Source organism: Drosophila subobscura, chromosome U, assembly GCF_008121235.1.
Source record: "Drosophila subobscura isolate 14011-0131.10 chromosome U, UCBerk_Dsub_1.0, whole genome shotgun sequence".
NCBI classification, from domain to species: domain Eukaryota; kingdom Metazoa; phylum Arthropoda; class Insecta; order Diptera; family Drosophilidae; genus Drosophila; species Drosophila subobscura.
In genome coordinates this window covers 25,601,509-25,614,178 of record NC_048534.1, presented here as the reverse complement: position 1 = coordinate 25,614,178, position 12,670 = coordinate 25,601,509, and the positions used below count along the sequence as shown (strand labels likewise).

At 45.8% G+C, this 12,670-nt stretch overlaps 4 protein-coding genes across 18 annotated transcripts in view; 2 read left to right on the top strand and 2 right to left on the bottom strand.

The window, feature by feature from the left end:
* Nucleotides 1–2,463: 2,463 nt before the first annotated feature.
* Nucleotides 2,464–5,325, top strand: LOC117900902 (protein FAM92A). 3 transcript variants are annotated; one of them, XM_034811461.1, is made up of 7 exons: nucleotides 2,464–2,495; nucleotides 3,628–3,727; nucleotides 3,782–3,941; nucleotides 4,000–4,140; nucleotides 4,198–4,686; nucleotides 4,748–4,975; nucleotides 5,183–5,325. In XM_034811461.1, exons 2-7 carry the CDS (start codon nucleotides 3,681–3,683, stop codon nucleotides 5,264–5,266), a joined length of 1,149 nt encoding a protein of 382 aa, XP_034667352.1. In that variant the 5' UTR covers nucleotides 2,464–2,495; nucleotides 3,628–3,680; the 3' UTR covers nucleotides 5,267–5,325. The 3 variants fall into 3 exon arrangements, with proteins under 3 accessions (XP_034667352.1, XP_034667350.1, XP_034667351.1); XM_034811459.1 differs by lacking the exon at nucleotides 2,464–2,495 and adding an exon at nucleotides 3,217–3,316; XM_034811460.1 differs by lacking the exons at nucleotides 2,464–2,495; nucleotides 5,183–5,325 and having other exon boundaries at nucleotides 3,588–3,727; nucleotides 4,748–5,014.
* Nucleotides 5,326–5,681: 356 nt separating this feature from the next.
* On the bottom strand, nucleotides 5,682–6,224 carry LOC117900904 (heat shock factor-binding protein 1). The gene is made up of 2 exons (XM_034811463.1): nucleotides 6,023–6,224; nucleotides 5,682–5,933 (listed from the first exon to the last, which is right to left on the bottom strand). Exons 1-2 carry the CDS (start codon nucleotides 6,119–6,121, stop codon nucleotides 5,772–5,774), a joined length of 261 nt encoding a protein of 86 aa, XP_034667354.1. The 5' UTR covers nucleotides 6,122–6,224; the 3' UTR covers nucleotides 5,682–5,771.
* A 345-nt stretch (nucleotides 6,225–6,569) lies between these two features.
* On the top strand, nucleotides 6,570–8,312 carry LOC117900903 (DNA-directed RNA polymerase II subunit RPB11). Its single transcript, XM_034811462.1, has 4 exons — nucleotides 6,570–6,728; nucleotides 6,797–6,886; nucleotides 6,948–7,122; nucleotides 8,247–8,312. Exons 1-4 carry the CDS (start codon nucleotides 6,676–6,678, stop codon nucleotides 8,280–8,282), a joined length of 354 nt encoding a protein of 117 aa, XP_034667353.1. The 5' UTR covers nucleotides 6,570–6,675; the 3' UTR covers nucleotides 8,283–8,312.
* Nucleotides 8,313–8,506: 194 nt separating this feature from the next.
* LOC117900897 (restin homolog) overlaps nucleotides 8,507–12,670 on the bottom strand; it is a 30,814-nt gene continuing 26,650 nt past the window's right edge. For 4 of the 13 annotated variants that reach the window (XM_034811430.1, XM_034811434.1, XM_034811440.1 and 1 more), the window contains 5 exons: nucleotides 11,181–12,634; nucleotides 9,208–11,124; nucleotides 9,020–9,150; nucleotides 8,747–8,964; nucleotides 8,512–8,685 (listed from right to left, as the gene is read on the bottom strand). In XM_034811430.1, coding sequence (XP_034667321.1) covers nucleotides 8,639–8,685; nucleotides 8,747–8,964; nucleotides 9,020–9,150; nucleotides 9,208–11,124; nucleotides 11,181–12,634 — 3,767 coding nt within the window. In that variant the 3' untranslated portion in view covers nucleotides 8,512–8,638. Of the gene's footprint in view, nucleotides 8,686–8,746; nucleotides 8,965–9,019; nucleotides 9,151–9,207; nucleotides 11,125–11,180; nucleotides 12,635–12,670 lie in introns of all 13 variants that reach the window. The other 9 variants (XM_034811438.1, XM_034811431.1, XM_034811439.1 and 6 more) reach the window with 5 other exon arrangements.

Sequence of the window (12,670 nt, the reverse complement as noted above, 5' to 3'; positions counted from 1 at the left end):
AATGAATATGCCTCTCCCTACGACTAAATTAGTCGAACGTACCGTGCCGTACATGCTGACGGTATGTCACTTACTTAATAGGCTGCTCGCGGGAAAAGTAATTATTTTGAAATGTAGTGTAAATAGAGACCAACAACCGCTACGAAATAGTGTTTAGGGAAGTTTTCCCCGTCACTCCATGTTTTTATTATTAAGTAACGGTCATACCGGTATGCATGCATAGCAAGTGCCGTGCCTGTGGGAAGCAGTTGTGAAATTCACAGCTTGCACGCTGTGCCAATATTCTGTCCCAGCACTGTGCTTAATTTTTTGTTGGTTTACATTACAACTAATCAGTTTTTGTCTATGCTTCGTTAACTGCACGCTCTACTGCTATCTCTTTCTGCCTCAGTCTGAGTCTCTATGCATGTCCCTGTACTTGTCAATGAGTGCGAGTACTTGTAGTCGCATTTTCTCCTCTCCGCTTTACAGCCCATTCGTATTTTGATTTAACTTCAATCGCTGACTGTTTAGTGGCGGCTGGAAATTATTTCAATTTGTTGAATAGCTAAATCACCTGTTGGCCGTGCTTCGTATAGAGTTCAAGGTTGTCGATTGTGTAAGCAAATCTCGTTTGTTTATGCCACCCATAGAGAGAGAGAGAGTGTTTTGAAGCTTGTATGACACTAACAATGAAAATGTAAGCAACTGTATATCGCGCATATGAATTGCTGCAAATGGCCGGCCAACAAATTGTGTACAACACTGTCTTGGCGGCACTCTCTCGTTCCTGCTAATTGATCTTATTAGAACACTATTGATTCTTATTAAACTGAAAGCGAAGCTTGAAGCTACTCAGGGGACTGGGCTGGCTCTTCTCTATAATTAAATTCATTTGATAAAGCACTTATTAATTTTCTATAGTTAAAACAATCACGCCTAAATGTAGCTAGTCACGACTGAGCCTTACGTTAATACCAAAGATCATCTATTTTATGAGGAGTTGTTTAAAGGGAAGAGCTTAGATAGCGGATGACTAGTTGTGACAATTACTGACTTAATCAGTAGTTTCTTAGAATTCTTAACAATCTGCTTATATTTCTTAACTTTTTTACGGAGTTCGTCGGTATTTTTGACATTCTCGAGAATTGAACTTTCGAACTAATTCGTTTTAAGCTATTTTTTTTATGGTAAAAACTTCGCTCAGCATTTTTTCTTTGTTATATCCTCTCTAATGCTCTACCTCTATTAACTTTTAATTCTCGTAAATTTCAGTTAAGGTCAAACCATTTTCAAACGCAAATTAACATTTTTCAAGGTCTTTAAATAATTAAGTAATAATTTCTTCAACTTTACTATTTTTAATCCATTAATTTATGTAATTTACATTCTATTCTAAGTAAATTTTTCAGCAATTTGGCAAATTTCCTTCAATTTTCTTATTTTGATATCATTTTTGATTTTTTTTTTTTAACTTTTTAAACTTTTTACCGCCATATAAACTTTAGCGCACACGTGTTATGGCCACACACAATTTTTAGCACAGCTTAATGCAACTTTGCAAAACAATTTCTTCAAAAGTTTATTTCTAACAGATTGTTTATAAACATTTTTTTTTAGCTTAGCGGAAATCGCACAGACACAACACACATACCGGACTCGCAAAATTTGCATAAACTTTTATTGTTGTTGTTGCTTCTTCGGTTGTCATACAGTTATTTCTGTAGGTTGTTCGAAGACGTCGTTTTTTTTTTTTGGGAACACTCACTCGCGATCTTTGCCGTGCGCCGACTCTTGTGAGAGATTTCGGACTAAACGAATGCGTACGGATTTGGCTTCATTTATACCAAGGCACGCAGCGAGCGCTGCGATGAGAAAGAAGGCGGTGGCAAGATCGACCGGAGAAGTCTTCTGAAAGAATGGTAGAGAAAGATGATAGACTAATAGATGACTCGCGGGTAAGACTGCAATTCAATTTAATCAACAAAAGTTGAAGAAAAATATGAAAACTGCAGGGACCGTGGACTCAAAATTTTACAAATTTAAGATTTTAAACAAATTTTAAACAAAATAAAATAATAATTTTATTTGTTTCTTTTTAAGAACAACATAAAGAATAAATATTAATATTAGGCAAAAAAGCTTCAAAAAAAACCGGTATGTATGAAAAATTGAGTAATTTGTTCGATTGTTTTATTGATTTGGTTTAAAAACTTAGAGCAGCGGGAAAAATACCGACAAATATTGCAGATGTTTCTATTCCATTCAGAAAATTTACTCACGGCTCGGGCATACCCCCGGGCATACCTCCTACCCAAAAGGGTAGCAGAAAATGAATAAAAAATGCGTTGAATGCATTGACACGTAAGTGGCGTGGGGCAGGCAAAAGTGAATGTCGTCGCCGGGGAGACATGGACTGTGTGTGGGTCATCCCTTGACCAAACAAACAAAAATTAAAAATTCAAAGCAGTGCGCCGACAGAGACGGAGACGACAAGGAACGCGCGCCAAGCTAAGGTACGTTCCTGGAGTGACAATGAACGCTTTAGATCCGCTACGAAGCAGTGGCTCTTCCATCTCCACCTCTCCCCGTTCTCTTTTATAGTTCTTCTGCCAGATTAAGATCTTGTTTTGCCTCAGCTGTAGCGCCTGCTCCTCCTCTTTATCTTCTAGAACTTGTAATTCCCATTGCAGAGCCCGAACCGGATTCTCTTTAAACTGCACTTTCTGTTGTTGTTGTTTTTTTAAAATCTGTTTTAGCCCGAGTATTCTCGTGTTAACTGGTTTGAATGCATCTTGCCTTTCAGTGAGAAAAAGCATTTAAAATTAATTACCATTTTTGTGCATATTGTTAAGACGACATTTTTGTGGTTGCGAAAAAAAACCCAAAATAAGATCTTCGGTCTGACAACATTGACAAATTGTTGTCAAGGCTTTTGAATGAAAAAGAAATTGAATCGGTTTTTGGTTTAGGTACAATAGCAGTAATGACGTTGTCTTAGGCACTCTGGATTTTCCCTCTGTATTTCTCATGGATATAAATTCACTTCTCTCAGGTTTAAATATAGCAACATGTCAGGGAGACTACCCACAATTTATGATATGGCGCTCTTGACCTTGAGAATGTGTGTGCGGGAAATGAGAGCAAGATTTTACGCTCCAAATACAACAAATATTTATAGAATTATTTGATAGAATAAATTATATTGAGAAAATTTTTTAATAATTTTGATTTCGAGTGCTGGCTTTTGAAAGGAAACAGTGAGGCTAGGCTTGGATGGTAAAACGCACTGGAACAGACCACACACGCCCTTCCCGGCCTACCACAGCACCATTTGGTAAGACTGGCGCCAAAGTTCATAAAATTGCCAAAAATTAGTCGGCAGCAGACTAGCAAAATTTGAAATTCTAATAAGCGCCACCTGACGACCCAATCTGGATAGCCATCTGTTGCCTAAATTGTGAGACTCATTGCTTAGTCGCACTAAAAACTGCCCAGCCCTGCGTTGCCCTGGCGACGGTTTTGTTTTGTTTTTGACATCTCAAAAAATAATAAATAGCAGTTAACAAGTAACAAAGATAAGAATTTTAACGCAAAACTCTAAGAAAATGTTTCGCCGTGGTAAATTATCGTTTTTAAACACCAAAGACGACCGCATAAAGGTTATTAATGAGCGCATAACGCTGACAGAACGCCACCTCATGGAAATATGTTCGGCATTTGCTTTGGTAACGCGGAAAATGGCCAAGTAAGTGAAAGCAATAACAGGGAATGGGAATACATGTTATATTTTCCATGTTAGATACCGCGACTCGTACGATGAGCTGGCAAAGGGCGTCAAGGGCTATGCGGATGACGAGGAAATCAACGAAAGTCTCTCCACGGGCCTCAAAAGTTTCACCAATGCAGTGACCATAATGGGCGATTACATGGACATTAATGTGCACCGACTGGAGCACAAGGTACGCCATATTCAGGAGCTTATTTCTTAGCCTAACCCGATCTACATTCCCCCCACAGATTGTCAATGAAATGTCACAGTTTGAGCAGCTCTGCAAATCCACGCGCGATAATCTGCGTCAGGCGGTCATTGCCCGGGACAAGGAGGTGCTGCGCCAACGTCAAATGCTGGAGATCAAGTCCAAGTTTGCAGCCAACAATGTGCGTAGACTCCAAACAAAAATAAACTAAGAAATAAACACAAAATTCTCCTCACAGAGCGCCGCTGATTCGGAGCTCTTCAAGGCCAAGCTAGAGGTGGCGCGCACAAACAAAGAAATTGATGACATTATTGGCAGCTTTGAGCAGCGGAAGCTGCGCGATATTAAACAGCTACTCGGCGACTTTATACTCATCTCGATGAAGCAGCACACCAAAGCGCTGGAGGTGCTCAGCGCCAGCTACTATGACATTGGCAGCATCGATGAGCGCGACGATTACCTGGAGTTTCAGAAGCTAATGAAAACTAAAGAGGAGCCCACAACGCGCAAGGGAACACTGAAGAAGGGTCTACGCTCGCAGTCCATGGATAGTCTGGATCACGAGCAGCTGGTCAGTCCACTGAAGCGGCATCAGAAGTTGTCCAGAAGCAGCAAGAATCTGGCGGGCGCGGGTATAGCACATGGCAACAAGGGCGAGGAGCAGCAAGAGCAGGAGACTGATGAGCAGGAGGACGAGGAGGTGGACGAAGACGATGATGATGAAGAGGTGCGGACTGCTGAGCTTTTATGAGACTTTTCTTTACTTACTTCTCACCTTCTGTTTCTAGGAAACTGAACAAAGCGGCGAGGATGATGAGGAAGAGGAAACTGGCAGCGCCTCGGACGATGAACGCGAGCCCGCTGCCCCAGATGCACCGCCTGCACCCAGAGAGAATGTGTTTGGTGTGAAGCCAAGAGCCAGCAGCAGCAAAGAGATGTCCAACCCTTCGATGGCACCCCTGAAACCCATACGCCAAAGCGTTAAACATCCCTTCAAGGCCGTGGCTGCTACGCATGTAAGACTGCAGAAGCAATTCCAAGTGCCACAGCACTAGCACCACAAACTAATCAAACACCAATCATTAGAACTAGAACAAGTCATTTGCATATTGCTCGCTAGAGTCATAGTACGCTGCCATTATTTACCACAAATAAACAAGAAATGTGGAATTGAATGCACCCAAACTAATCAAGTGGAACCCCCACTCTGCAACCCTATCCAGCAGGTGAAGCGACGGCGTGCAGGACGCGGCAGAAGTAGCGCCGGTCGCCTGGTAACCGTTGTTAAATCGAAGCCAACCGTTTGAGAGCATCGTTGGGTGCTTACAATTCGCGATTTTTTTAATAAATGTATAATTTAAAAATAGAAACTAAATGGCATAGCTCCAAGACAAGCCCTTGCCCATGATTTACTTTACTTAAATTATGATCTTCCTGCGGGGTGCGTGGGGGGAGGGGAACAACTTAAAACTATGCAATAAATTGGATGAGCAAATCTTTGAGAGCAATTTGTGTGTGTGGGGGGTGTTTGGGAGGATATTTTAAATGAATTGTGAGAGCCTTTGAATTGTAAATTTGATTTGTCTTGCCTCGTGGAGTGGTGTAACGGTGTCTGAAGAGTGTGGAACAGCGCCCGAGTAGCGTTGTGTGGCGATGTGTTCCAGGTGTGTTGTATGACGATGAGTTCCTGGAGTGTTGTCTGCCGCTGTTCCTGTTGTGTTATGTGCCGTTCTTCGATGTATTTGATATGGGCGTGGCCGGGTGACAAGCGTGATAGGGAGTGGGCGTTGGCCACGCCTAGCTTCGGTCGTCTCATTTCTCCGGTATCTGCCCCTCAATCCCAGCCTGATTCATCAGATCCGCAATGCTCTTCTCCAGATCATCAATGCGATTGCCCATGTCGTCGATGCGTGTAATTATCTGATCCGACATCGTCTGGAACTTGTCCTGCACATTCTGCAACAGATTTTGCACCTGATAGAAGGGTGGGGAGGGAAGCGCGCATTTACTGGGTGCACTTATCTATTGTCTCTACGCTACGTGTTGGAGCTACGATTACTCACGTAAATGGTCAGCTCCTGCATGTTCTTGGGATCTGCGTTGCTGTTCAGCGAGTAGTTCTGGTCCAGATCGCTGTCCATGTCGTTGCGCAGTTCGGTCATCTCTTGGCTGTTGGCCCGCTGGTTGTTGTCTGCCGTCTTGTGGGTTTTGTGTTTTGTTATAAAAGTAGAAAAAAACCTTATCGCTGGTTGCCGTGGGTGAATTTTTTTTGTTTGTTCGAAAATAGTGTAACCGTTTTATGATATTATTTTGTGGCCAAAAAACCGCGGGAAAAAGTGCCGCTTGACGATTATAAATTTCCCAATGTGGGTTGTTGGCAATCTTACTGAGATTTTCCAAATTGAAGTAAAACGGTATGGGCTTTTTCCAATTGTAGTCAACTGGTTTTCGATTTTCCATCATAATTACCAATTAGAGTCCAGTACTCATTTCTGCGTGCTCAAAGTGAGCAATATCTATTGTTTGGTGCGATAAGTCATCTTGCGCTGTTTTAGTGTGACCACGAATACTTACGCTGAAATAGTCGAAGAAACATTGCGCTATTTCTGGTATTTTTTGTGTTTTTGGTGACTGTCTATACTTTGGCTTCGTTTTCGTAAACCAATTTACAATTATTACATATTTTTGCTAAAAACTACATAAAAACGAACTTAAAATGAATGCGCCACCCACATTCGAATCATTCCTACTGTACGAGGGCGAGAAAAAGTGAGTAACTTTGGGTATTCAATGCAGGAACACCTGTAACTCATTTCGTTCTTTGTTGTTGCCGGCAGAATCATCAAAGAGCTGGACACAAAAGTGACAAATGCAGCGATTTTCACCATCAACAAGGAGGATCACACTCTGGGCAACATGATCCGCAAGTCGGTATAGCGTTTCTCTATTGTTTTACATTATGATAACATTATAAATTGCATTTTACAGCCAGTTGCTGAAGGATCCCAATGTGCTGTTTGCCGGCTACAAGGTGCCTCATCCGCTGGAGCACAAGTTCGTCATACGCATTCAGACCACAGCCGAATATTCGCCGCAAGAAGCTTTTATGAATGCCATCACCGATCTGCTAGCCGAGCTCTCCCTGTTTGAGGAGCGTTTCAAAGTGAGTTTATGGAGGAATTTTTAGAGATTGTAATAAAGTCGGTGTTTGAGCAGGAACACGCGGCTTGAGAAGGCTTTTAAAGGCTGTGCTGCTTCTCAGGGTCAACAGTCGAGTTGAACTGTTAATCTTAATTTTGGAAGGTGTTTGTACGACCAGCATTGCAGCTTTTTTGCAGTGCATAAGCTGTACTATTTTAAATGGATTTTCCGTTTATAGAAGTACTAATCTAATAGCAGGTCAATGCAGGTCAAGTCATCAAACCATTTATCAATGGTTTTGGACGTTGTGAAATGTATTGCGGTTTAAGGACAGTTATATTCGGCAGTTTAAGGAGAGTCTCATTTGGCGGCTAGAATGAAACCCTCTCCCAGTTTCCGACAAGTCTAAAATGTCTCTGAGAAAAGCCAAGAAACACAAGTCTTTTGTTTCCAAGAGACCTGCCTACAGTGTCTGAAAAAGTGGGAAACCGACTGCTCTAATGGATTTAACCTTTGAGAAAGTGCACTTTTGGAGTATTCTATTGAAGTACAGTCGATGTTCGTGGAGTTAAGTGGTGGCATAGGGGAAACGCGAATTTATGCTTCTTCAAGCTAGAGTCCTAAAATATTCTGCAATTTGCGTGCCACGTTTTTAGGCAGCTCTGCTATGTATTGTGGGCTCTACTTAGTTATTACAGTCAACAAATAATGCAGCTACCAAATGACATACCTCTGCAATTCAGTACCTTAGCACATGACCGTTTAAAGCCCATTTTTTTTGCAATTAAAATTTGTTTTGAATACCTAGTTCACTTCAGCGCGTGATAAGGGCCACAAATTTAGTCAGGATATTGTTTAAATAATTCTTCTACATGCAATCCTTCACGGCCAAAAGTTCGGGCACAATTTTTTTATAAAAGTCAGTTCCAAGATAATATCAGTTAACTCTTTGATGCAACATTTAAGCACTTGTATACCGCCCAAATAAGCATTGCAGATAATTCTTCAATGCACTTATTGATTCCTCCAATTTTTCTGCTCCTATAATTCCATACAAAATAAACAAATTCAGATTATTTCCTATACTTCCCCTATACATCTATGCATCGAATATTAATATTAATAATCATCTAAATTCTCTTCCAGGATGCCATCAAAGAGAAAAAGGAAGGCGGCGATTAGTTGTAGCAGTTTTTGGGAATTTTACAAAAAGGAATAAAAATACACCAATAAAATGTCGACAGTCTGTTTTTCCACAATGAAAATAATTTATTTATACACTCGAACAAAATATTGACGAAACAACCAAAGTGATTTTTGCACTAAGCGTGGCATATGGTTTACAGAATAAATATAAACAAATTAAAATTTGGATAAAAAACGCAAAAAACAACACAAAATAAATAGAAAAGAGAATGTTAGCCAGGAGCCAGGCGTCAGGAGCGAGGACTTTGGCGCTGCTGCTGCTGCTGCTGAGGTAAAAGTTTTCGCCATCGATAAACAAGTAAATGAAGAATTATTGTTAACTTGTTCTATAACTAATAGGTATCATCCACTTCGCACTCGCTGGTGTCGTGTCCAAAGGCTGGAAGGCAGAAGGACAAATTTGCATTGAAGAAAATCTTTCCTTTGTGGCAGCCACTCACCCTCGCAGTTTTCGCAATATTTCCGTGGCGCCGGCAGCTTTCGTTCCTTCTGTTCATTATTGTTTCTTTCGCTGGCCAGCGGCGGCGGCGAGTCATCGCGATCATCGCCCGCCTGCAGCGGACAATCTTCCGTCTCGTGCTTATCGAATTCATCACAAATATCGCAAAACAGACGGGGCGCGGGCTTGCGCTTTGTCAGCATATCAAAGGCGTGGGGTCTAGAGCATAATTCCTTATAGAATAGATCAAGGATCAAGCTACTGTCACACTCACTTGGTGAAATCCATGGGCAGCATTTCCAGCGTCTGCACCTTGGCCTTTAGCGCATCATTTTTCTGCTGCATATCCGAAATAATGGAGTTTAGGAAATTAATTTTGGCCGCTGTTGTCTCCGTGTCCAGGGACTGAAAAAATGTAACAATTAATCTCGTTTTTCTGTGCTCTCCAAAATCCAAACCCACCTCGGGATTATCCCCTACCAAGACCCTGGGTGAGGCGCCATTAACCTGCGCTCGCAGCGACACAATCTCGCGCGACTTTTCACCTTCGATGGTTTCCAGATGGCGACGCAGCTGCTTGGACTCCAGGCTCGCTGTCTTTTGCTGCTCCTTGGCTTGGTGCAGCGCTGCCTCCAGTTCGTGGACTCTTTGCTGCAGCTCTGCCAGCTCTAGAGCCTTCTTTTTGGCCGCTTCATCCATCTCATCGATGACTTTCTGGTACTCCGCGAGCTGCGCATCGAACTCGTTGCCCTTTTCGAGGAGGTTCTGCTTTTGCTGGAGGGATACTTGCATCGACTCGTTGGCCTGTTGCAGTTGGCGCAGTTGCTCAGCGGATTTGTGGGCCTCCTCTTGGACACTTCGCTCCTTCAGCTGTGCCTGCTCCAGCTTGTCTTGGAGCGCGTTGAGCGCTACGCTTTGGCTGCCCAACTGGGTTCTGGTTTCCTCGAGTGCTACCTGCAAAGCTCCGACTTCGTTTTGTTTATTGTTTAAGGCTTTTTGCAGCTCCTCCTTGGCTTGTTGCAGCAGTCCGTTGGCACCTTGCAGCTCTCCACTGGCTCTTTGATGTTCTCCCTGGGCTTTTTGCAGCTCTTTCTTGACTTCTTCCAGCTCTCCCTGGGCTTTTTGCAGCTCTCCCTGAGCCCGTTTCAGCTGCTCTGTGCTGGCCTGGCTCTCCCACTGCTCCTTTTCCAGCTTCTCTGCGACTCTCTCCTGCAGTTCCTTGTACGCAGCCTGTTTGCTGTCCAACTGTAAGTCAGCTGCAGCTAATTTACCCTCCAAATCCTTCACTTCTTGCTCCCTCGCTGCCAGCTTTCCGCTCATCTCCTCATTGGCCTGCTGCACCTGCTGCAGTGCCTCCACAGACTTGACTACATCCGCTTGGAACTTGCTCAGCGCCTGCTGATCCTTTTCTAGTTGCGCTTGCAGCTCCCCAATGGAGCTCCTTTGAGCGTTCAACTGTGCAAGGGATTCCTGTATTTTCGTCTCCAGCTCTGCGTTGAGTTTATCCTTTTGCTCGAGAGCTGCCTGCAGCTCTGTTTGGGCATGTTGGAGCTCCCGCAGCTGCTCTGTGGCTGCCTGGGAGGCGGACTGCAGCTGATCATCGCTTTGTTGGAGTTCCGACAGCTGCAGTTCCAGCTCCTGGCAACGTCTCTGCCTCTCCTCGTGCTGCTGGTGCGTTTCCTTCAGCTCCTCCTTCATGCCTGTTAGTTTCTCGATCAAACGTTCGGCATTCATGTCCGCCTCCATCTCAAACAGCTCGAATATGTGATTCGTTTCGCTCTTCTCTGCTTGCAGCACCTCCAGCACAGTGGACAGCTCCGCATTCGTCTCGGATATGTTCGCATTGGCCACTTGAATGGCCTCCACGAGGGTCTTTAGATCGCTTATCTTTTGTGCATCCTCCACGGCCATTTTCTCCTTGTGCTGGAGATCCGCGTTGGTGATTTCGAGACGCTCCTGTAGTTCCCTGATGGTCTCCTGTGTGCCGCTGCTTAGCTGCTGTTGGTCCGCACGCAGCTTGGACAGTTCCTCCCGCACCCTGGACAGTTCATCCTGCAACAGCTTCTTGGCCTCTTCGAGGGCTGCCTCCCTTTGCTCCGCCTGCGCCTGCAGCTTGGCCAGCGCCTCCTGACTCGTGTGCAGCTGCTGGCGGAGGTCCTGTATCTCGCGCTCCTTCTGCAGCATCTCCTGGCTCCAGGCATCCGCTTTGCTGGTCAGCTCCTTCTGCCCGCTGGCCATTTCTTCGCTGAACTTGCTGAGCTTTGTGTGCAGATCGCTCGAGGAGGAGCGCTCCGCCTGCAGCTCGGACTGCAGCTGCTCGGAGATTAGCTGCAAACGTTCCTCGAGCTGTGAGGCCTCAGCGCGGGATTCCGCATAGTCCTGGAAGAGAAAAAGGAGCATAAGAAAATTGCCTAGAGGGCGGGACACATGCTCACCTTGTTGATCTTCTCCAGTGCTGCATTCGTCGCCTCCAGCTGCCTGTTCTTAGACTCCACCTCCGCCTGACTGGCCACGAGATTCGCTTGTGTAATCCTCGCTTGGATGCTCAGCTCGCTGATGCGCTCCTCCAGCTTGGCGAATTGTATGCTGCCCTCTTCATCAGAGTCTGCCACACGCTGCTGCAGTCGCTTCAGCTCCCCCGACACCGTTTCCAGCGCCTCCTTGTTGCGCAGTGACTGCGCCTGTGCCGCCTCGAGTTCCAGCTCCTTTTGCTTCAGGCTGGACTCGTGACGCTTCCGCATCTCCGAGAAGTTCACCAGCAACGTCTCGTAGGCCGTGGACTTTTGCTCCAGCTGCAGCTGCAGCTGTGACACAGTCTCCTCGGTTTCCTTGAGCTGCAGCTCCTTTTGGGCTTGGAATTGGTTGGTTTCCGTGAGCTGCGACTGCGCCTCAGTCTGCTGTCTGTGGCATACTTCGAGCTCGGCCAACTGCGCGGCCAGCCGCAGCTCCGCTGAGCACTTATCCAGCTGCAGTTGCTCGATGGCCGTCAGACTTTGTTGCTGCTTTAGCTGCTCCTCAGTCGCCAGTTGCTGAAGCTGTGCCAGCTCACGCTGCAGCTCCTGCACCTGCTGGCCATGCTGTCGCTTTAGTTCCTGCACTTGCACGTCATGCTGCCCCTCCAATTCCGTCACTTTCTGCTGGTTCTGCCTCCCCAGCTCCTGCCTCTGCTGTTCCTGCTGCCTCTCCGCTTCCCGCACGTGCAGCTCGCGTTGCTCCGCCGCCGCCTTCATTTCGTTGATCTCCTCGAGTCGCTGCTGCAGCTGCACGCCTCGCTCATCGGCGCTGGCCTGTTGCTGCCGCAGCATATCGTCCAGCGCGCAATTGTCCGCTTTCTGCACATTCAGTTGGGTCGTCAGTTCGTCCAGCTGCTGGCCCTGCTCCTTGATTTGCTCGTCCCGCATGCGTATCTCTGTCTGCAGGATTTCGCACTCGTCGGAAACGTTGGCCCGCTGGCTCTCCAGCGTATCAGAGGCGCTCTTGAGCTGCTGCAGCTCCACGGTCACGCGAGACAGCTCCTCCGTTTTGGCCGCCAACTTTTGATCAAAGTTAGCTTGAGCCTCCTGCGACTGCTTCTCGTTCTCCTCCTTGAGCAGCGCCAGCTCTCTGCGCAGATTGTCGATGCCGCTCTGCGACAGCGAGAATTTCTCCAGCGATTCGTCCTTGCCGAGGAGCTCCGCCTGCAGCACGGCATTCTGCTCCTGCAGGTACTTGATGTTCTCCCTCAAACGCTGCTCCTCCTCAAGCTGCTCGGCCAGACGGGCTTCTGTTTCCTGCTGTTGGGCACTCAACTTGTCCTGCAGTTGGACGAGCTCCTCCCGGAGAGGACTCTCCTCCGCTGCGGCTGGTGGTGCAACTGGTTGTGGGGGTAAACTCTGCAGGCTGGGCGTGGCTGTGGGGGGTAGATTCTACCATAAGTATTTGGTAT